Genomic DNA, 25,403 nt, shown 5'->3' with positions numbered 1-25,403 from the left:
AATGGCGGGTTGAACCTGGTTTTGTGGCACGCCAAACTTCGCACTTTAATGGCAATGTTAAATATAACATTTAAATGACAACATTATATTACAGGACTACAATACAAATAAATAGGAGAACGTATTAGACAAAGAAACACATGAATAATAGACAACAAAAGGCATCAGGTTAAAAATTCAATACACCAAAAGTGCGTTTTTAAAAAGTGCAAAATTATGCAGCACTGAGGATAAAGAGTTGAAAAAGGTTGTGCCAAATACGGCTAGTTTCTTCTGTTTTGGACAAGAACATCCTTATTATTTAGAACAATTTATGCTATTGCAAACAGTAAATTTTATCAAATTAATTAAAAGATATACATGAAAAAACTGAAATCTGAACTAATTACAGAAACAAAACCCGGATACATAATACAAAGACCAACACAGAAAATAGACACACCGGACTTTGTACAGGCTTCAACGCAAAAAGTCATAAAAATGACGTCACACACGAGGATGTGAAAAGGCACAAGAATAACGTCACATTTGAATTTCTGAAACAGCACAACAATGACTTCCCATTTGAAAAACCATATCTCAAAAATAAGATAGAATTAGGATTGATTAAAGATTATAATTGAACTAAATACTGATATTACGTTTAAACACAATGCACATTGCAATACTTATTAATAGCAATTAACTATATTATATATATGTCCGGTTTGTTTTGAAACTTACTTCAAACGTTAAACATCGTACAGATTACGTTGAATAAAATCAAATCTAATAAATGAAGGCGTGATTAATTTTCTTTACCATAACACATGAATATAAGAGAAGAGACGTCAACAAATTTGACACAATCCGATGATAATTACAAATATATATCAAACTAAATACATGAATTAGGGATTGATAAGTACCGTAACACGTCTTTGGTAATGCGAATTCACACTCAGCAAAACAGTCACAATCGGGAATGGATCACGTTCGGTAATTAAAAGATTAGACGGCGTAATGACAAACCACAATCTACTATGTGGTAAAAATGTCCTTGGCTAGTTTGGTCAAAGACACATCGTATGGATCAACTAATTCGTGATGGTGTCCATAAAATTTACCGAGTGTCAATTTTAATCTGTCCTCCTCATAACTTTGTTGAATCAGTTTCTGTGTAAGGAACACACTCCTATATATGAAGTCCGTATAGTGTGAACAAGCACGAAAATAACAAATCAATTGTGATAAGTAAACACCATACGAAGGGGCAGAGGGTATGTTACTACTGAGAAATGGAAAATTGATAATTGGGAAGTTGAAATCGTTCCGTTTATCATAGATTTTCATGTGAAGTCGTCCATCTGCGTCAATATTGAGGAAAAGATCAAGGTATGAAGCAGTCCTTCATAGGCATAAATTAACTTAGCTGTATTTGGCAAAACTTTTAGGAATTTTGGTTCTCAATGCTCTTCAACTTTGTACTTTATTTGGCATTTTAAACTTTTTGGGATTCGAGCGTCACTGATGAGTCTTTAGTAGACGAAACGCGCGTCTGGAGTATATACTAAGTTAAGTCCGGGTATCTATGATGAGTTTATCTAGTATCAGTAGTAACCTTAATTTCAAGTTCCATGGGATATATGAGATTTGGGTATTGGCTGAAATATGGGTTATTCAATGATAGAACATCATCAATATATCTAAGTTACTGGTGAGATGAAGAGCTTGGAGCAAAAGAATATTACCAAGTGACTTTATTGGCGATTTTTTTATAATAAATACTATAAGATGTAGAAATGTCTGAAGTTTTATTGTTTAGTTGGTCATGGTTTTCGTGAGTGATGTCTTATGATTATTTGGACCAAACATGTATTGTCCGGGACGTATGCGTATACTCGTACGTGGACCATACGAGTATACGCATACGGTCTAGGTCGAACTGGGACCTATATGTACTAGTATTTAGAACATATTGGTTAATTCAAGACAAACATTTATATCACAATCTGAAATTGAATTAACAAATTAATATCATTTCAATTTGATGATTCAAAGTGAACATGTTTACCTTTCCCTACCATTTTTGAATCAATTTTTGTTCTTAGAAGAAGATCATAACATACATTGTTAAATGTAAATGTTGGACTCGAAGGGGCGATGCTCACGCTGAAGTGCGATGATCGAGCAATGATGCGATAGTCTATGCAGAAGTAAATTGATCCGTTTGCTGATGTGCGATGGTCTATACAAAAAAAAAGAGTTTTTAATTTTCAGATTAGTATACTGACCGACTTAAGAAACGCAACACTAGATTATTTGTGTATTATTTTTGAATGAATGTGTCCCCGTCAAAAGCGATGACTGCATGTTACAAACACCAAAATGATTGTCAGAAAGGTCAACAAAATCTGGCTGATATGTTTTGGGTTCTGTTTTACACCTTCTGGTTTGGCATTTGTTCAACCCATTAATTGGTTTTGGCAATTATGCGGTTAGAACTTGAGGGCTTTTAAGGTTTTCCTTCAGTCGATTCTTTGGCAATTCAGTTGATGGGAAACATTTATGGCATGAATCTGTACTGAATGGCACTCGGCAATTTGATTAGCAGTTGACGTTGCGGCCGTAAACATGTCTGGCAAATGACGTTGCGTAATCAAATTCTGTTGACGTTTCATTTTCTCTAAACGTTTATCTGTTCATTGATGGCCAGCAACAAATCTTGTCTATTTGTATCGTTGTCGAAGGGACAGTAAGATGAGTTTATGAAGTCATACAGTATGGTTGCAGCACGTTTATGTTTTAATGTTTGCATTATTCTTAAGGGGTAATTCAGTTTTTTGTTTCTCAGTCTTGGCAAAATGGAGATGCAACATTTTTACACTGGTTAAAGTGAGGCAAAGGATTGAAAGAACTGTTTCACAAAGCAAAACAACTGAAACAATCTTCCATGGGTCCAAAATTTCGCTTTAAGAAATTCGTGCGACTTTAAAAATTCGGTTTGTTCAATAACCACAGGTAAGTCAGATTTTGATTTTTTGTACGGAGAAAGGAGTATGATAAGCATGCAAAGTAGTTGTAAGAAATTCAAACAAGATTTGGAAAAAAATCAACAAAATGAGTGTTGCGTTTATAAAGTCGTTCAGTATATTAGAACAGTAAATGAAGATATATTTCATTGTATGTGAGTTAACATTCATTACTGTCTATGTCTGTCCTTTATGTGTTGCTAAATGAGAGATCGTCCGCTTTTATTATAATTTTAACATATTATTTTAATTTTATACTTCGTCTAATATCACTAAACGGAGTTCTGTCATATCGTTAATAGAGAATGAATCGTGCGTAAAAGGGACCGTTTGAAGATTTAAAAACACAATTCACCACAGTTGGTTTAAGTCATAAGAAACCTCAAATAAAAAAAAAATAATGCATATCTTTTTATATAATAGATAGTTTTCATTATAAAACTTATGTACATATACTTTTTTCTGAAGAAAATTCTTTAAATTTATTCAAATTAAGAAGAATTTGCTTTATTCAAATTGCATCCTTCCAATTCCCCGACATATTTCCGTATGCAAAGTGACCTCAGTGTGACCCATCTCGTATAAATTCGGTGATCACAATACGCATGTATGTCCTTAGAATAAACTATTATCTGAATTTACATGTTAAACACGTGCTCAATTTCCATGATTTGTTGTTGATTTTTTGTCGATTGTTGACAAACAGGTGACAATCGTTAAACTTCGGCTTCAAAACACGAACTTTAATTACCTGCCATATTTTCACAACAACACTGACCGATTGAAAAAAACAATTGACGATTTTACGAAATTTACACGAAAAAAATGATAAATTCGTGCACAGAAGACTAAGTTAATGATGTTTGTATACCATTGGATCAAGAATTGGAAGAAAATTATTTTCACCGGTCACTCGTTTCTTATGACTTTAATTACTAGTATCATAGTAACTATTGTAAAGTCCCTTATCAAATTAATAACTCGTAAAACTGTTTCTTACATTCAAATTGACTTATACATCAATATGTAAAGCATTGAATAATGTTGTTTGTGTAGACCATCACATTTCACGTCAACAAGATAGCGCCATAATACCACCATCGCACTTCAGATTGACCATCCCACCTCAGCGTGACCATGGTAATTCGGAGTAACGCGGCGATTATGAGTCCTATTTACCTCTACAATCTTAAAAAGCTTTATAAACAGTTTTGTCTTACCATGTCCAAGTTTATCATTGTTCTTCCTTCCCATTATAACCACCGTTATAATAAATGCTAATAAAATAACAGTCAGGATAACAGCAAGTGTTACCACCAAAATGTTTTTGCTCCATTCTGCATTAATAAGATTAACATGTTTTAATACATATGATATTTTCGATTAAAGATTCATATCTTATATAAATAAATTTACGAGCAGATAGTGAATTTTGAACTTTTATGAATAAATTCATTGTCATATTTTTATGTTGAACGAATACGTATGCAACCGTCATCCTGAAATGAACACCAGGTAGTAAATGATTGTTTATATTTTAATCGTTTTATGATGTTTTGATATATCATTAAAAACGTTGACAAATATTTATATGTATTATATTGGTTGTTGGTGTAAATGGATATTTGTCTCAATAGCAAAATATTTCTGTATCAAAACGTGAGCTTTAATTGTAAGATGATTCATGTCATTCACCTTTGAGATGGGATCTAAAAACAATATAAATCTCATTATCGGGTATCAGTTATAATGTGCAAAACATTTTGCAATTACACAAAATATTGCATTGGTCGAACGTTTTGTCAAAACAAATAAAGCATCATACATTAGAATATTTCATAAGTGTTGGCGTCATCAAATAAATAGAAATAATTTGAATGAACCAAATTATTAACTAGTCTAATTGATTTTCTTTTATCTTTTATCTCAAAGTTGATTGTATTATATTTACGATGACGTTGATACACGGTGTAATTGGTATCACTTGAATTGGTACTAAAAACTTGTGCTAATGATATAATCAAGTTTGTGCAGAATTCTTGTCAAAATCAAAACGAACAACAGAACACTTATCGTAAAGAAAGTACATATTTCGATAAAATGTACATTCACTTCGTTCCAATACCCCACATGCTGTCCATAGATATGTAATACCATCTACACAATTCTAATTGTTTACAACTTTGGTCTATACTTTGGACTATTTTACGTGTAGTTCTCTAACAACAAAGATGAACAAAAACATATGTCAAAATACAAACCTTTATTCGGAATTGTATTCGAACACTCTGTTTTGAAATTGATCTTCTCTGTAGGTTGACTTTCATCGTCTGAAATATTTGCATACATTTTTATAGTATAAATCTTATTAGGTGATACTAAACAAACTAATTTAATTGAACAAAAGATTCTCAATTTTTAGTCTTCAATTGGGTAGTTTATCAATTTAATTTTATGGAAAGAAAATATTTCATGAAGTCATATGAAACGAGTGACTGATGAAAAATAATATTTATGCAATTCTTGAAACAATGCATGTGTATATCATAAACTTGTCTTCTGTGCACGATTTTTTTATTTGTTTACTCATCAATATTGTATAATCGTGAAAATATGTTTTTCTGGGTATGCTATAATGTTAAAAAAGGCAGCTAAATAATTATCGTGTTTTGAAGCCGTAGTTTGTCGATTGTCACCTTTATAGTAAACAATCAACAAGAAGCATTGATATTGAGCACGAGTATATTAACATATTAACATATGTACAATACAAAATAGTTTATTCGAAAGACACATACATGCGTTTTGCGATCCCCGTATTTTTACGAAAAAGGTCACACTGAGTTCACTGCATACGGAAAAGGTATCGGCGAATTGTTTACTGAAAGAAAATAATTTAAAAAAAAAAGTTCTTCTAAATTTCGACAAATTGTAGAATTAACTTGAGAAAGAAGAATATGTACTCATGTTTTATAATAATAAAAAAAACGTAGCCAATTAGTTATAAAACATGCAATACTATGATTATCAATGGTAGAGTATTTCTGTATTACAAGCCTTTACTATTACCTGATCGAGTGGTTGCATCAGTGATATCAGCTGTTGTCGCACTAGTACGTTTGTCGATATCTAAAAACAAACATGATATATATATTTGTCTTTTATTTAGGCCTCTCCTGGGGTTTTTTAATGTTTCGTTTGCCGTTTTCATTTTGTTTATTTTAACAGATGCCCACTAGAGTGCTACATACGAATCATATCTCAAAACAACCTTTTTATAGGTACTTTCTTGTGTTTCAGCTTTGCATTCTAAATATATCTTATTCCCTTCCACACTGGTACACACGTTCAAGTAAATTTAAAGACAGTCCTTGTTTCTTTGAAAGACATATTTGATTATTATCCATGTCCCAAAATAGTTCCAGTACTTAGAATACTAGCAAGGCAAATCAATGTTTACTAAATTTCTACCATTACCATTTGATATCGACAAGTCTCATTTGCAAGTATATAAATGTGCAATTGTGCAGTGTAATTGGAAGAATATAATACAGATTATAAATCGAATATGTACAAAATGTATGTATCAATTGTTCTGAGTGTACTTACTCAATCACAAACTTGAAATGCACTGACAATTCGTGGTCATTGCCGATGGAATTTTTTATAGCATGACAGTTTATCTGATATGTTACAAAACCTTGTTTTTCAAGTCCTTGTAGTGGAAAAAAACTTATTAACTTTAAAAGTTTAAAACTACCTTCGGGGAATAACTTATAAGAGTGCACAATTTACAGCTTTATCATATCAATAATAGTAGACGTATGTCGGAAGTATTGCATTTATCAGTTCTATCCCGTACTGTAATTGCTGAATGTCAAATTAATTTTGAGTGCAGGATGACTCGTTTATGCAAAATAGGTAAATTATCTCTAGTTATGACTTGGAAAGAGTAATTGTGAATATTATCACCGGCTCTTCATAAATTTTTAATATTTGCTCCCTCGATGAATCTCCTTTCCTATAAGTTTTTATGATGTTAATATACACTAGGGATGTCATTTCTATTAGAGCGGGTCAAAATTATCTTAACGGTAAATACAAGGGTTATTCATCAATAATTGTTAATTAACGGATTGTTCGATATTCCATGCATTTGTTTTTAAAACTTACTGTGTAATATCATGTCTAGTAGGGATGCATTACCAAACATTGTTTCTTTTACATTTATGTTATCAAAATATACATAATATATTTTATTTAACTGATTTTTTTTATTTGTTTTCAAAATCATTTGTTAGGTTATTACGTGTAGTCACATTTTTATGTTTTTGAGTGTACTTTGACTTATCTGTCAATTACAATTTTAATATAATGAAAAAATTGTCACGTTAATATCATTGCATCAATAGCCCAATACCTGATCTTCCAGCTGTGGTGCTTTAACGAGTAGTTCTAATGTAAGTGATTTGAATGGAAGGAACCACATATATTCTTTTTTCTATTCTGTATTGCTTATGATAAAACTACTGTTAAATACAAACCTTCAACTATATTTTCATCGAAATAAGCTGTTGATACAGTAAGCATTTTTGAAAGTTGACTTCTTCCAAATGAGTTCTCTGAGAAAATTCTTATGTTATATATTTGACTCCCATTTAGGTTAGTTAATTCAAAACTTTGTAAATCACTTTGATTATCTGTTTCATTCACTTTAACACATGTCCAGTACAACTCATCATATTTTCTGAACTCTAGAACAAAGACACGTGACTTGTCTCCTCTGACTCCAGACATCCATTCCATCAAAAGTTTCGTTTCAAACGTATGAACAACACGTAACCATTTAGGCATTTCAGGACGATCTACAAATCAATTAATTGTATACAAATCAGTATTATGAACTATAATTGTTTAATTTAAGCACATTGGGACTTCGATAGAGAGTTGCCTAACTGTCACTCTAACCACATATTATTTCCTTATTTTAAAGTTTTGAGTATTGACAGATAGAGTAAATTTGTTTCCCGATTGTGATTTTCTTATTTTCTTCAGATGTACATTCCTAGATACTAAGATAGGTTTGGATTATGCACTTTCACAATTATTTGAATACACAATCTCTATGGAACATTGCAGATGATTTTGAAGCAACTGTCTGATGATATTTAGACAAAACTGTATCAATTCGTTATCATAAATCAAACTAATAATTTTAAAGCATATAATGATTTTTCTATTTGTTTAAATTAAACTTTAATTAAGTGACGATAATCTGAACATCCGTTAAAAAACATCACAAAAATACTGATCTCCGAGGAATATTCAAAACGTAAAGTCCCTAATCAAATGAAAAAATCAAAACCTCAAATACATCATAAGAATAGATAACAGCTGTAATATGTCTGACTTGGTACAGGCATTTTCTTATGTAGAAAATGGTGGATTAAGCATCATTTAATAGCTAGTGAAACCTCTCACTTGTATGACAGTCACATAAAAACTCATTATATCGACAACGATTCGCGAACAAAACAAATAGACATGATATGTAGAAATGTTAAAAGTAGGGGTACAACAGTCAACCTTGTGTGACACTCTTACTCACTTTAAAAACAAACTAATATAAAACAAACTTTTGTTGTTTCTTCATTTTTGCCATACTTACATAAATTGAAAGTGATGGTTTAAGACTAATAATCTTTGCTTAATTTTAATAAATTGGAAATTTTATATCTGTAAGAATTCAAATACTTACACATATATGGCAAACGATCTGTCGAACTAATGTTGTCATAAGAATATATTTGTATACCATTGCTACAAAATGTATGTAATATGAACAATCGTCATTCACAAGAAATTAAGCTACTTAAAAACTGTGAAAAATATCAAATGTCATAGAAACTTCAAAGAGTTTTGTGTTCACTTAGATTGACCGTAGATGAATTAAATGCTTCTGGCGAATAAAGAGTTTTCTCAACTTTGCATATCAGATGTGTTGGGTTTTCTTTAAATTAGCTTTTTTTATATAGATTTTCGAGATTAAAATATCGGTAAACTACTATCGCTCTAATCAATTAAAACTTCTGCTAGCTTTTTCAAAATTAATTCACGACACCAAAATTAAGACTGGTTCAAAGACGATTGGGTTTATATCTACGTTATAAACTTATGTGTGCTTATTGAAAACTTTACATTATGTAATGTGTTTCTACTTACGCAGTATGATTAAAAGGTACATATTTTTTGGAACGACAAACTATGTCCACCCATGCACAGTGGGGATCTTTTATACAGTGCTCAATCGTTATGTACGGCTCACAGTTTGTTACCTTAATTTGACGCACTGAGTAGTCTGTTCCAATCAACAAAAAGTCTCCCTACAATTCAAATTTAATTATCACAACAAACCACAGACTTATTTAACTGATTGCAATGCATAAGACGTGTGTTTTTTACATAAATATGAAGAAATCTTCCACAAAACATGAGTAGGTGTTTCTTTTTATCTTTTCCCTTTTGATATATTTTAACATCCTCACTATAACAGGGAGGTTTTACTTTTTTTGCATAAATTTCATCTATGAATCTCTTTCATTTAAAATTAAGAATATTTTTTCCAATTATAACTCATTTTAAGAGTTAACAACAATGTGTATACATTGACCTTATTTGAAAGATGGCATGTTTGTGTTTTGATTTCAATCAGTTTTTTTGGTTTTGTTTGTTTTCAATTTTTTCAAAGGTCATTGTTATTACTCTTTTTTTATCATCTATTTTTTTTCCTCAACAATTATAATAATTGTTCATAATTAAAGGTGTAAGACTTACAAAACTGACTAATGACCAGATGGCTTCATTCTTCGGTAAAGGTGAGTAAGTATTTGACACGTAAGTATTTTCGCTTGAAGAAAATAATTTATAAACCTTTCCACTACCTAGAAATGATAAACAAATTATACAAAGTTGAATAACTCACAGCAACTATACGTTTGATAAATTAATCAATTTCATAAAAGCAATGCATACATTTCTTGTTCGATACCATGGTTTGCTTCTGTATTCATGGTATGTGGAACTGCTTTGGTGTTACCGTCATTCTTATGTCATTCTAGCGTAATCTGATAGTATATATAGAATAATAGGTAGTTTCGTTTTTGATACTGTATATATCATGTGGAATATCTAGACGAGACCGTTAGGGCGATTTGAGATATTCCACATGATATAGTCAGCAGCAAAAACGAAACTACCTATTATTCTGTTTATCGGTACTTATGACGTCACACAATGTATTGCCTTATATTTTCAGTGATACAGCCAGTACGTTGATACCCGAAAATATAAGGCAGTAAAATCAAAGAGAAAATATACGAATTACCGATAAATTCATTTATTTTCTTATACATATTGTAAAACCTTTTTTTAGAATAGTATATGCTGAGACCGGATAAAAATTGTGTTAACCACATACATTTTAAGGGTTTTTGGTACATTTTTATCAGTATGCCGATTGATTTTTTTGTCTCATTTATATTTCAATTGTGCATCTGTTTTTATACATACTTGAGCCTGCATACAGCACAATCTCCGTCATATTATTGTGAATTTCTAATTTCTGTAGATGATCGTGCAAGACAAAGATTGGCTTTCCATACAAGGGCTGAACGGACTCATACATTAGAGGATGGTTGGCAATGAAGTTAAGAGCATCTTCACTTTGAGACATTGAATCATTGATACACTGGAAAACAAAGTGAATATTCATTTTGCTTTTGATACCACATGGGTCTTTTTTATTGTTATGATTTACATTAGATTGTGGTTGTATCTTTTAAATGAACGAAAATCCGAGCGTACAATTGGTTTGCAATCAGTATGTCTGATGATCGAAGAAAATTAGATGCATGTCAAATTAACGATAACTGTGTACTGTTACGTAAACCTCTCAAAAACCGTGTATGGTGTAATGACGTATGGTATATGGTGCAATGGTAGAAGGTGTATGGTTCTATGGTGTATGGTGTACGGGAAATGGTGTTATGGTGTAAAGTGTTTGGCAGCAGCATATCTTTTGACAAATTAATATTATGTGTAAGGTGCAAAGGTGTAACGTGTATGGTGTAATGTCACAGGGTGTATGGTGAAATGGTGTATGGTGAATAGTGTATGTGTAATGTCACAGGGTGTATGGTGAAATGGTGTTAGTGGGAAGTTTAAACCATCCAAGGACTGTATCTGGTGATTCCATCTATGATTGATAAATGTAATGTAAGTATTGTGTCAGATTTGTCAGTTACACAAGATGGCAATCAATTTTGTTAAATTTAATGTTGGACACACACTTACCATACCAGGTCTGGGTTGTGGTATATTTTTAGCCTCTGTCCAAAACGAATTAAGTGTCACCTGTGTCTTAAATGGCCCATTAAATACAGCTTCAATGTCAGATGTGTTATAGGCACATATAACGGAGACTGGTGACTTGATTCTACAAAAGTATTTTATATCTTGAAATATTCTTGCAGGCAAAATTACTGACTTGAACCCATTTACTTAAAATTCCAAGATATGAAGACTCATTTATGGCAACGGGCTGTTTTCTGTTCCTTTGTTGAGTTGTTGCCCCTTTGACTCATTCTCCGTTCCTTTGTCATTTTTAAAAATATTTGAATATTGTGTTTATACGTTAAAATCAAAATAGAAAGGAAAAAAAATCTATTAAATCTTTTTCGGAAAAACTGAAAAAAACAGTATTTTGGTCCTCAATGCTCTTCAACTTCGTACTTTATTTGGCATTTTTAATTTTTTTGGATTCAAGCGTCACTAATGAGTCTTTTGTAGACAAAACGCGCGTCTGGCGTATATATACTAAATTTAGTCCTGGTATCTATAATGAGTTTATTTACAACTACTTGGTCGATGCCACTGCTGGTGGAGATTTATTTCCCGAGGGTATCGCAAGCCCAGTAGTCAGCATTTTTTGTGCTGACATGAATTGTCATTTATATGGTTTTGTTTATAAATTTACTGATTACAAGTCATTTTTAACTTTTTTGGATTCGAGCGTCCCTGATGAGTCTTTTGTAGACGAAACGCGCGTCTGGCGTATATACTAAATTTAGTCCTGGTATCTATGATAAGTTACTGATATACATTTTGTGCTTCTAATATATTATATATATGTATATAAGTACGTCTGAGTCAGTGACAACCCTACAACAGATGTATCCATCGGATCGCCAACAATGATGGTGATACATGGCTGTGTACATAATGTATATACAACTCGTCTAAACATCAATTGTTGGGTTGATGTTTAGACGAGTTGTATAGGTTGTCACTGACTCAGACGTACTTATGAATATAATTATTTTCTGTGACTGTATCTTACATTAATTTGTAGGATCCTTTACTATAGATAATTTAGCTGATCTGTAACAATAACATCTTCATGCCTTATATATCATGTACTGTAGTACGCCGCTAGATTAAAACTGACGTGGAAAGGTAACACATGGCCAGCGAAAGCTCTTTTTTTGAGAGCCCAGATGGTCGTGTGGTCTAGCGGGACGGCTGCAGTGCAGGCGATTTGGTGTCACGATATCACAGTAGCATGGGTTCGAATCCCGGCGAGGGAAGAACAAAAATTTGCGAAAGCAAATTTACAGATCTAACATTGTTGGGTTGATGTTTAGACGAGTTGTATATACATCATGTACACAGCCATGTATCACCATCATTGATGGCGATCCGATGGATACATCTGTTGTAGGGTTGTCACTGACTCAGACGTACTTATGAATATAATTATTTTCTGTGACTGTATCTTACATTAATTTGTAGGATCCTTTACTATAGATAATTTAGCTGATCTGTAACAATAACATCTTCATGCCTTATATATCATGTACTGTAGTACGCCGCTAGATTAAAACTGACGTGGAAAGGTAACATATGGCCAGCGAAAGCTCTTTTTTTTTAGAGCCCAGGTGGTCGTGTGGTCTAGCGGGACGGCTGCAGTGCAGGCGATTTGGTGTCACGTTATCACAGTAGCATGGGTTCGAATCCCGGCGAGGGAAGAACCAAAAATTTGCGAAAGCAAATTTACAGATCTAACATTGTTGGGTTGATGTTTAGACGAGTTGTATATACATCATGTACACAGCCATGTATCACCATCATTGATGGTGATCCGATGGATACATCTGTTGTAGGGTTGTCACTGACTCAGACGTACTTATGAATATAATTATTTTCTGTGACTGTATCTTACATTAATTTGTAGGATCCTTTACTATAGATAATTTAGCTGATCTGTAACAATAACATCTTCATGCCTTATATATCATTTACTGTAGTACGCCGCTAGATTAAAACTGACGTGGAAAGGTAACACATGGCCAGCGAAGGCTCTTTTTTTGAGAGCCCAGGTGGTCTTGTGGTCTAGCGGGACGGCTGCGATTTGGTGTCACGATATCACAGTAGCATGGGTTCGAATCCCGGCGAGGGAAGAACCAAAAATTTGCGAAAGCAAATTTACAGATCTTACATTGTTGGGTTGATGTTTAGACGAGTTGTATGTATATATATATATATATATATATATATATACACGACGATTGTTGGTGTAAAGAATTGACACTTTTAAATAAACATTCTAAGGATTTCCTGTATTGTCTTTAATGTTTGGTGTAATGAATTGACACTTTAACGTTCTAACTTTTTCCTCTATGTTTCTCACTGTGTGGTGTTATGAATTAATACTTAAACATTCCAACTATTTCCTCCATGGTCCTTAATGTTTTGTGTAATGAATTGACATTTAAACATTCTAACTATTTCTTCCATGGTCCTTAAGGTTTGACAAAGATTGGTGCTTTGGTAATATTATTGTCTTGTGTTTTGTAAGCTTATTGTCATAGCATTGTTATCCATTATTTCAAAACACAAAGATAAATTTAACTTTTGGATTAAATTTAAGTTTGCAATTGCCAGCCATAGTGTAATTTTAATAAAATATGAATTTCAGAGATAAAATAAGTTAGGAAATAAATTTCGCCAAATGACCACTATTTTGCTACCACACTGTTGTACGACGACCTTTTTACAGTACAAAAAAGTCATGCCGTGCAAATGTTACCAGTGTTACCAGACATACTAAGTAGTAATCTTTAAATTATATATTTATCAAACTTAAAAAAGTTTGCTGCTACAAAGTGTTTTGTTTCACCCCAAGCCCTATGATGTTTACTTTAGATTAAGCACAAGTACGTCAATTTCGGTTTTGATTTGTAGTTTATTCTGCTATGTTTATTCGAGCGCCACTGATGCGTTTACGTTCCTTAAACCCGATATCGTCAATGTGTTTAATCAAGGATACTATTATTCGTACTAGTTTTTACTTGCCTTGTCGTGAACAGACCATAGAATATGCCTTCTTTTTCAACTATGTCTTCTACAATAATATCAAAAAACAGACATTTCTTTTGTTGATTTAATTAACATATATTAACACACACTTGGTTGGCTTTATAAATATTTTGATATGAGCGTCACTGATGAGTCTAATGTAGACGAAACTCGCGTCTGGCGTACTAAATTATAATCCTGGTACATTTGATAACTAGATTAACAACAAAATATGTAAATCTTTTAAAAAATATATATATTATATATTAATGGGTTGTCATATCCATTTTTTGCAAATGTCTAATTATATTACAATAATAAGTTTCGGATTGAAAACGCATATGAGCAAGACTTGGTTTTCCATATTGATTTTTAAAATTATCATTCTTGTAACCACACTGTACATGAGACAAACACTGTTAATAGATACGAGTACGGTGACCTATAGTTGTTAATTTCTGTGTCATTTTGATCTCCTGTGGAAAGTTGTCTCATTGGCAATCATACCACATCTTTTTTTTTTATACATACGTATGTCATCAAAATAAATTGGCGATATCCCTTCAGTGAAACACTTGAGTCTGGCCTTTTGATAAGTTGTCCATTTATTCCTCAAAATCGAATTTCCTCCAATATCAGACTACAAAGGTATAGATAAATCAGGTCAAGTGTACTATAAATGAGAATGCAGATATACATTAGCGGGAAACATTTCGAGAAATGTGATGTTATGTGTTAATTGTCTTCAAAATTTATTTAAAAACGGTCAAGCAGGTTCTTTATTTAGTTCACGGTAATACACAAATAAACGCAAATTGCATTGGCCCAAAGCTTTAAAGGAAATGAAGGAGACTGTCGAATGCATTTTGTTTAAGTATTCATCGATTCGATTGTTCTATTTTTTGTTATATCTTTGTTTTTTTCTGTGTGTCTTGTAGTTATCATCCTACTATATTTTGCTTTAGGAACCAACAGTGACATTTTCAATTTGTATAACTGCAAACGAGACGGTTACCCAGGGATAATAAAATGTGAACGTTAGAACTATAGTTCCACAATAAATATCTAACCTTTTTTGTATGGTAAATTTAAAAAACGACGACATATCAATGTGATACAATTCAAACAAGAAAACCAAAGTCCCGATTTATGAAGAAAACAGTTTAACAAACAAATATATTGCAGACAGCCACACACGGCAACCTCAAAGTTGCAACTTTCTTACAATCGTCTTTTCTTTAAATATTTTAATCCATTCTTTCTTGTAAAATATAAGGTATGTACCTTTAACGAGGATTTTACTAGCCCGGTAGCCAGTACTTCTGAATTGCCATGAAAATACTCATACTTTGTTATTCAAATTTGCTGTCACAAAACTATAGATATTTATCTCAATTAAGAAATATAACTGTCTCTTCAAAGCAGTGATTCCTTGCCCGGCTTTGGCTGATGTTCTGGTCATTTAATTTGATAAGCTCTCTTGAATTGTCACACATGTTTGTCCCGGGCATCACTGAAGAGACATTAATTGTTGAAATGCGCAGCTGGTGCAGAACCATTGGTATTTACATATTAACGTGTTTTATTTATCTAAAGTAACTCATTGTGCGACTACTCACCGTACCTTACAAACCTTTGCAACCCTTGAGTAGATTTTGTGTTCAGTAGGATCAACATCAGTAGCAGTTTCACGGAAAAAGAACAGTACCGATTCTTTTAAGGAGAAAGATCCGACAAATTGGGGGTCTGCAAAACAAAATATATTGAAAGGCTACTGCATTGCTAGAATTTTTAACAACGACAGCAAATCTTTTTTTGCATGTTTATGCTATTTTGATTATTTAAAATTTGTTTATTTATTAATTTAATTTGTTTGTTTATTTGTTAACTGCAGGATCTTAGTTTCATATTATGTTTTGTTTTTTATTCTTTGTTGGTTTTCATTTTTGTTTCTAACATCATGCTCAAGCGTAAAGTATTGACAACGCAAAAACGGTGCATACTGCGAAAACGATACATCAACTCGATATCAATTGCATATATCTAAGGCGATTTTATGGTTTTTACTTCATCACAAACGTTCAAGATCGAAAACTGAAGATCAAGGATGTATAATTAATGAACACATTGAAGAGCTACAAAACAAAAAAGTTTCCGATGTTTACTTCGTATACACAAAGCACCCATTATGTTACACACTTGTCAATGTTCAATCATAGAATTAAAGAGGACTACGTATCTCCAAATTAATACGATATCATTATCAAGGCTTTCCATTCCTACCATGATTTCCTTGACACAGTGTCCTTGCTTTAAAGGAAACTTTTATACCAATAGTTTAAAGTGATTGAGGTAAAAACAACGTTTGATAATTGTAAGGACACCATCAAGAAGTGATTGATCGTTATAAATATCTGTTTCGGAGATAAACATGGATATATACCGATTGTTGTTATCAAAATCCCGTTCTCTTTATCTCGAATGTGACCTTCCAAATAAGATTTATACCGGGTTCGTACTTCCATAAGCGAATCAACGCATGTCACATGTAGATCATGATGAGTCTGTTTTCCCATCTTAAGCACATGAGAGCATCGGGACTTTGATTTTTCTTCTTGTAGTTTTATTTTTGCAATGTATTATACAGTGCAGTTCATTTTCAACTGCTGAGTTTGAATATGCTTTTGATATTGTTTGCATTTTTTCTACTGCATTACAAAGCATAAATTACCTTTCATCCAGTTAGAGCTTATGACTCCTTTCTGGTATTCCCTGACCCTTCCGTCGCTATCATATATCGGTCTAAATATTGTAGCTTCAGTATGCAACGTAGTGCCATAATACATAATTCCTTTGCCATACTGATTCTGATCCCCTATAAATAAAGACAACTTTCTATGGCTTGATGATTAACTTTTTGTCATGTATTCTGATTGCAACTAAAACTTTGTCTCTCCATATTGCAGCATTATTAACATGGTACATTCAATGCTTAAACAAATGCTGAAATGCTTACATTGGTACTGGAATAAACTGGAAAGAGTCACCTTTATTGAAAAAATATATGTGTTCATCACAATCCTGACAGCACTTCGTGGAATAACAGATGCAACTGATTATACCCTTCGCAAGGGATTTTTTATGTTTGCCATGAATAATAACATGGAAGCCACTCCGAAATAATATCGAGAAACTCAGAAAGCGTCTTTCTCTTCACATTGAGAAAAAAGTAAAATCACTGAAATACTGAATTCCGAAGAAGATTATATCGTAAAGTACATAATTAATTGGCAAAATCAAATGACAAAACACAACAAACAAATGGACAACAACTGTCATATTCCAGACATGGTACAGGTATTTCAAACGTAGAAAATGGTGGATTGAATCTGTTTTTATAGCGCTAAATCTCTCACTTATATGACAGTCGCATCAAATTCCGTTATATTTACAACGATGTGTGAACAAAACAGACGCAAAAAAATAAAATCTTCACTGACACTGCCACGACTCTATTAGAAATATGAAGATGATACTGTACGTATATTCAATATTCCTTCTTTTCTAGTGACAATTCAATGTGAATTGGTCTTTCATGTCGTTTGTACTACTATGTAGAAACCAGTAACTGTACTGCATTTATTATTTTAATTTGCTTTTTGTCCTAAACACTTTCAAGTATTTGTAATTTTATATTAATCAACCAAATATCTTTATTCTATATCTTGTGAACCCATAAAAGCATGCCTGCTAGAAAAACCAGTGCTGCATACTAAATTGATGGCATTTAAACAATGTCAAAATCTCGTTTTATAAACATTTGCACGTACACATTTCTAAACGAGCACCCTTGAGTTAATCAACTACAAACAGACACCAAATATGTTTCCACCATGTTGTACTACATTACATTATGTACATAATGTATTTGGAAAATAATACACAGGATTTTCAAAAGGCCATTAATTGGAAAAGTGTATTCTAAACAAACGAACCAAAATGCTGTGAATTATAACGAGTGGAATGGATATTTGTTTTAGTATGCTATAAATCAAGGTTGAAAATGTTGGTCAAGTCGGTGAACCGTATGGAGTGTCGTTTAAAGTTTTACTAAACACATTGACTCAAATATATTTCGCTTGTTTGATATTCAAATGATTTTGACAAAATATTAACGTCAACTCTTTGACAAAAATAAAAAGCTTCAAAAAACTTCAACCAGACACGTTATCCGAAAAATTTCATTACCTGTTTAGCAGTAAGAAAACCATTTATTTTAATCAATGAGAAGCTTAATATTTCCTTAACAATAGAACGTGATTAAAACCTTCAACTGATTTTTACAGAGTAATCTCTCTTTCAGAAATAACTGTTCCTCACTAAGACGTCATCTCAAACATTCTTTTTTTATAGATATTCACCAATACCGATATAAATCGATGAAATTTGACTCACGGTACGTCAGATTAAATGTAAATTATCCAGCTTCAAAAGCACTTGAGCATGTGGTACAATAAAGAATATTCATGATAATTTTGGCTAAAAGTAAACATGATAAAGATAAAAATGAACCCTCTTGTTTCATTCTTACTTTTCCTGCTTTTTGTGTCACAATATTTTATCCCTTTGTAATAGTGTATAACTGGTACTTACTTATATATGTAGATGTAAAATTATCGAATGGATCGTTTGCACACGGAACAGGACCTAAGCTTATATGGGAATTATCTGTAATGTTTAATTCAAAACCCTTTGGTGAATCAGCGTTTGTTCCGCATAATATGACGGTGTCGTCAGTTCTAAACTCAAGGACTCTTATGTGATTCTGGCAATATGGAATCTGCAATGAAACAGAGTTGTGAATTGAAACAGTACTAGTTATGACACAGCGTACCATAATATGTATATTAATTTTTTACTAAGTCTAACTATGGCTTAAATTACTCTAAATATAATATGATATATTATACAAATATATCCTTAAGTGAATGCAAAAAGAATTACTAATTGACTGATTACAATTTTTGTGTATCAGTTATATTTGTGTATGGTTTGCATACTAGTCTAAACTTCGACATCCATTTTTCAAAAAGCATTATCATTGTGAAAACAATTTTTAAAAGTTCTTATAAAGTTGTGTTAGAAATGAAAGATGCAGTAAACTGTAAATATTTTAATGGAAATTTGTCTCGCTAGCAATTATACTATTATGTGTTAGCGTTACTGGTCACTTGATGGACCAAAATATAATTAACAAATTAAAATATAAACAACCTTCTGACCAATTATATGTCAGACGCAATTCTTATATAGTTAACGTTATAACAGAATACTAGTATGTTTTAACGATTTTTGTTGAAACAGAATTTTTTTAACGATTTTTGTTGTTAAAATATTTCTTTTTTTATTATGATCTTCAACTTATTGTTTTTAATGAACCAATAGCTTTCAAGTACCATAGCTTACCTTTTCTTTTGATAAGATGCAGTAATTTAGTGTATTTGCTGCAGATGGAAACTGTATATGAGTCTAAAAATACATAGAGAATAAATGAATGCTGGATATTGTAATTTTAAACTTCAATAAAAACTCATTCCTTTCAATATGTTTAAAATCGAAAAAAAACATTATGCATACACATGTGGAATTAAGACTGCTAACTCATACTGGTAACTGTTAATATTACTGAAAAAGACAATATTAAAATGGTACATGGTTTTGAAATGTCAGCTAAAAATTTGAGAACTTTTGGACGATAAGAAGGGTGCGAAACAAATTCAGTATATAATCAGGTCCCACCTAATATTTTTGCGACGTAATATTACACGATGATATAAAATATATGAACACTTTTTTCAAACGTAGACATACTTCTTAACATGTGTGTGTGTGTGATACTCACAGAATTTACTGGAAATCGAGGGATATCTAAAATGTCTACAATACTAACATAATTCCTGTAAATAAAAAAAAAGTTATTTTTTTACAATCCTTGAAAGCAATAAAATTATAATTATACTGTTTATATGGCATCTATCAATACAATTGAGAATGGAAATGGCAAATATGTCAATATTTTTCTTGACCATGGAAAAGACAACAACAGAAGGTCACCAACAGGTCTTCAATGTAGCGAGCAATTCCCGCACCCGTAGGCGTCCTTAAACTACTTTCCAACTAACAAAGGTGCTTTACTTTAAGACAAAATGAAATAATTCAATTTCCCATTGTTAAACATTATATTTGAGTGTAGCAACATTCCAGCAGTACCTTTATATAGACAATATATCCAGATCATGTGTGTTATTTAATGATTTCCGTGATGCTTCTTACATTGAGTACTTTAATTCAAAGATTTAACAGTTAAAGTTGACATTATCACAGTGGTTTTGAATTGTCATAGCCACAAACCCATATTTAGTTAATATTCCGCGTATATATATGGACTGTTTCGGTAAGAGTAGACCTTGCTAACGAATAATATAACATCTGTAAACCACCAGAGTTGACAAAACTAATCCAAAGTCTGTGAAGTTCATATAAGAATCATACACAACAGACCTGAAAACGTCTTTTCTTTTGTATTTGAACACAAGTCTTATACATTTAAATGTATATTGTGCACTTAACTTGTTCAAGATCGGTTTTTTAGCCGACGCAGGTCATATATTATAAACGTATATTACTGGTCCTGATTATTGGTGCAACTAGTAGTGATCGAAGCCAGTCAGCTCACCTCATATTTTATGTGGGACCCATCTCTTGAATTTCATGTTTTCGATTGTGGACTATATGAGTATATTATCTTTTATTTTAAGTCTAGTGATTCTTCTTTTTTTTCTTCTTAAACGTTTTTTTTTATTTGGTTGGTCTTTGGTATATGTCTCATGATATTTAGTTGTTATCCATTTATTTGATGCGTATGAGCTTTTGAATCTGTCAATTTATCATGGACTTTAATGATTTTTCTAGAGTTAAGTAGTATTTTTGTTATTCTACTTTTAAATCTTATTTTTAATATGGTTTTGTTTTTGACAGAGGGAAGTCTATTGAAGTATAAGTCATTAGTCATTATTGAAATAAAACCCATTCAGAACATATCATGGAGTGTCAAGGTTTTATTTTTCAATGACTAGTTTGTATTGTAAAAAATGGTGTACCATTAAATAGTAAATAATTTAATTCTTTATATTTTCTTGTGTTAAGAATGAATAGGTGGGTACAAATGTGTATTGTTCAACGGTTCAAATTAAAACTAGATACAAATGTAAAGTAATTTCATCTTCCTTCTTCCTTAATCCCAACGATAAAAAAGCAAGAGATATTTTAAGTTTTTGACGGTATTTAAAAAATACAATTATCTACAGGTAAAAGATTCTTAAAAAAAATAATTACAGGAGGTTTCATTTTCCTTTAAAAAAAAATATTATAGGGAATGATTCAAATATTATATGTCATGTGTATGAACATTTTATATTCACACACTGTTTTTTTATTATAAAAATTACTGAGTTTTAAATTAAGATGAACATACCACCACTGATCTGCTTCATGTATCCACGGATATGGTTTAAGAATTGCTTGTAGGTCGATAGACATAAACATCATAATTTAAACTTAAAACAATGTTATTCGTATTGTGCAAAGTTTAACGGCATTGGTCCATTTTACACATGGTGTATTCAGAATCACTAAATCAACGAATGAAATGTTGTCGTCTATAAGGACATAAATGAAAAGTCATGCTACTTACATGTGACCTACAATAAGCTTCTTAGTACTTGGATCAAGTTTTAAGGATCTATAATAAGACGGCGTCGATGATTCAAGTAATGCTGAAATACACCAAATAAACTAATTCTATATTCCTCGAAATTGACAATGAACACTGATGTGTAGGCTAGCCCTCTTCCTTGCAACATACGGATAACAGATAAAGGACAGAGTACCAGTCTTTACTGATGTGTTAAGAATATCCGAAGGTAACTGGTGTCCATAGAACTTTCAAGTAACAAACTGACAAAAGATTGCTTGAACTTTAAAAAAAAACGTTCAATATTTCTTCAAGCGTAAAATTAAAAAAAAAATTGAAAACAATCATGTATAGCTGTATAACTAGAATAGGTATACTGAAAACAAAACGATCAATAATTGACATCCTTTGCATCTTAATACCCAGAGGGGACAATAACCTTTCAATGAAAGTAGGCCTTTAATGATTTTGGCTATTTTACTTCGGCCCCTTATTGTCATATAACTCTTGACAAATTGAAGTACTTATGCATCTTTACATGTCATACCTTTGACTTTTCAGAGTTCCTGGTGAAGGTGAAGAAGATAATAAAAACGCTTCGGACGCGTTCATTTTTTTTTTTTTTTTCAAATCAATGATTTGATTTTGATTGATGAACCCCTGCAGTCAACTTTTTACATATATATACATATGATTTATACTGTGTAACAATTATTACGAAGTTTTAGTTCTGGCGTCGGTCGTTGGTTATTGTTTCGGAATTCTACTATATACCAAATGTTGTTTTTTGTAATACCAAAAACTAATGTTTGTAAATACAAGTAACTTAAATCAAAGTAAAACATGTTTTCTACAAAAGAAGTGATAGATCTCTACTTTGAAGTATTTTCATTACTTAATATGTATAATTACCAGGTAATGATAAGTTGAATGATTTTGTTTTCGTCGTTCCGTTGTACGTTACTGAACACCTGTATTCTCCTTCGTCACTGTATTGTAGATTAACAATTTTCAGATTGTATGTGCCAAAACTGCTATTACTTATTATAAATAAACGATTATACAAGTCACTAGGTAAATGAGTATTCCGATGGTTTGTATGTGCATAGACAGTCTGACCACCATATGGTCCTTTCCACACAATGTTGTTGTAATCTTTTTGAACAAACGGGCACTTGAAAGTAACTGTAGAACCACCAAACTCGTAAACTGTATTAGTATGTACGCTATCTGCAAAGAGAAAACACGGTTACTGAAAGTTTGTTCAGAACTCTTTTTTCACTGACAAGTATACTAGGTTTTCCGAGACGTAAAAATCATACTATGATACCTCAACAGTTTTTTTTTTTTATAGAATGACTAACAACGATGAAGTATACTAAACATAATATTCGCGAATGACAATCGATGTTAGTTATTATAACAAAAAAATCTTGAATTTATAAATAAATCTCCAGCGTATAGAAATGGATATGACATCGAGTTCGCGATATGATTTTTTATAATACAGTACAAATCCTTTACCAAATGTTTGTAACTATGAAAGAATTTATCAAAATATGTCAGTAGTTAAGCTAACGAAACTCTTACAAATTTACAAACAAGATGAGTATGATTACGAACTGTCACAACACCGTCATGACGGACGATTTGTGTAGCATACTCACTATTTGACGTGGATTTCAACTTTTTTCTACCTTTAGCACGGGTTGTTGTCTCTATGTATTATTACCTGTTTCGATTTCTATTTTAATTGTTTTTCCTTTGTCCTGAAAAAAAGTGTTTCACCTCAATCTGTTACATTCAATAAAAGTTAGTTTCGCGTCTGTTTGTAGGATACATGGTGATTCAAACGTCTTGTTTTCTATCTTAGTAATTATTTAACTTTAAATGAACAAGTAAAAAACTAAACTATTTCCACTTTTCGACGTTTTTTTCATTCATGTGTGGGTTTCAAAAGACGAAATAAATGTTGTTTCCATATTTTATCTCTTCTTACTTCCCGTTACTCTACAACGATACTGTTTGCTGAAATGAGTATATCAAAAAGAAGAATACCATAATCGGTTTAATTGAACAAATATTCTAAACTAAAAAGTGGAAAACATTGACCCTCTTATGATCAGGAATTAATCTAAACATCTGTAATTCCAAGGTTTTGTCGGGATTCCTGTTGCTCAATCTTAAGCGTTCTGTGAATTAATAAACTAATTGTTGTATGCACTTTCGTCTGTCGTCGTGAAAACAATACAAAATTATTACTAAACAGTTTAAGTGATTTTGAAATGTTTATTTATCCTTTAATTAATAAAAGCATAAGGCTCATATGTTCTTAGAGTCCATTGCTTTTGATGCATTTCGTCTTATCGATAATAACTCATTCAAATGTACATGCATGTATCTACGTAACTTAAATTGGACTGAAAGGGAAGTTTAAACATGTTTTTCATTTGGACAATAGCCAATTTGTTTAAATAACAAAATTCCAAAGTCTTTGGAAAAATGACCAAAAAAAATGTATTAAGCCGCATTTATAATTTACTAGTTTTGTTTTAACATGTATACTTACTAATACTTATGACGACGAAAAGTATCATTAACATTATCTCCATTATAAACTACTTGAACCAGGAAGAAGTAATGGTTCAACTATTAAATAGTCCTATTATACCATTTATAAGACTTGAACAATTAAATTTACTAAAAAAAAAACCTAAATATTCAAAAAAAGAACTGGTCTTTAAAAAAACGGGAGTATAGTAAACAAACTTGCGAAGTAGTGTTGTTTAATAATATCAAGTTGATACATTTATCTTTGTTTGTTTTTACGTAAAAAGAAAAATGAAAAAAATACCGAACTCCATGGAAAATTCAAATTCTAATTTTCCTAACTAAATAGCAAAGTCAAAAGCTTTATCGTATCAAACGAATTCGAATTCAAAACAACTGTCATATTCAGGCAATTACTTTTGTAGAAAATGGAGAATTGCATTACTGCATAATGTTTTCAAGCTGTCTTAATCTCTCACTTGTATGCATATGACAGTTGCATACAATTCCTTTATATTGACAACAGTGTGTAACTAAATCAAACAGGCAGAATAGATAAAAATGTAAAAAAACAGGGGTACAGTGGTCAACATTGTGTTTGAATTTAAATAACTATAAATAAATAAAGATATCAACAAGACAAATGCATGTAGGAAAAGCACATAAGCAAAAAT

At 31.7% G+C, this 25,403-nt stretch overlaps 1 protein-coding gene across 1 annotated transcript in view; it reads right to left on the bottom strand.

Annotated features, from left to right (window-relative positions):
* Positions 1-24,814, bottom strand: part of LOC134714904 (uncharacterized) — a 76,157-nt gene extending 51,343 nt beyond the window's left edge. The window contains exons 1-9 of the mRNA XM_063576600.1: positions 24,749-24,814; positions 23,092-23,409; positions 22,180-22,261; positions 20,329-20,383; positions 19,893-19,955; positions 19,080-19,266; positions 17,158-17,301; positions 16,051-16,172; positions 14,958-15,066 (exon numbers count right to left, since the gene is read on the bottom strand). Coding sequence (XP_063432670.1) covers positions 14,958-15,066; positions 16,051-16,172; positions 17,158-17,301; positions 19,080-19,266; positions 19,893-19,955; positions 20,329-20,383; positions 22,180-22,261; positions 23,092-23,409; positions 24,749-24,791 — 1,123 coding nt within the window. The 5' untranslated portion in view covers positions 24,792-24,814. The remainder of the gene's footprint in view (positions 1-14,957; positions 15,067-16,050; positions 16,173-17,157; positions 17,302-19,079; positions 19,267-19,892; positions 19,956-20,328; positions 20,384-22,179; positions 22,262-23,091; positions 23,410-24,748) is intronic.
* Between the last annotated feature and the right edge of the window lie 589 nt (positions 24,815-25,403).

This window comes from Mytilus trossulus, chromosome 4 (assembly GCF_036588685.1).
Source record: "Mytilus trossulus isolate FHL-02 chromosome 4, PNRI_Mtr1.1.1.hap1, whole genome shotgun sequence".
NCBI lineage: Eukaryota > Metazoa > Mollusca > Bivalvia > Mytilida > Mytilidae > Mytilus > Mytilus trossulus.
Note: the sequence above shows the minus strand (reverse complement) of the source record. Positions and strands in the feature narration are given on the sequence as shown.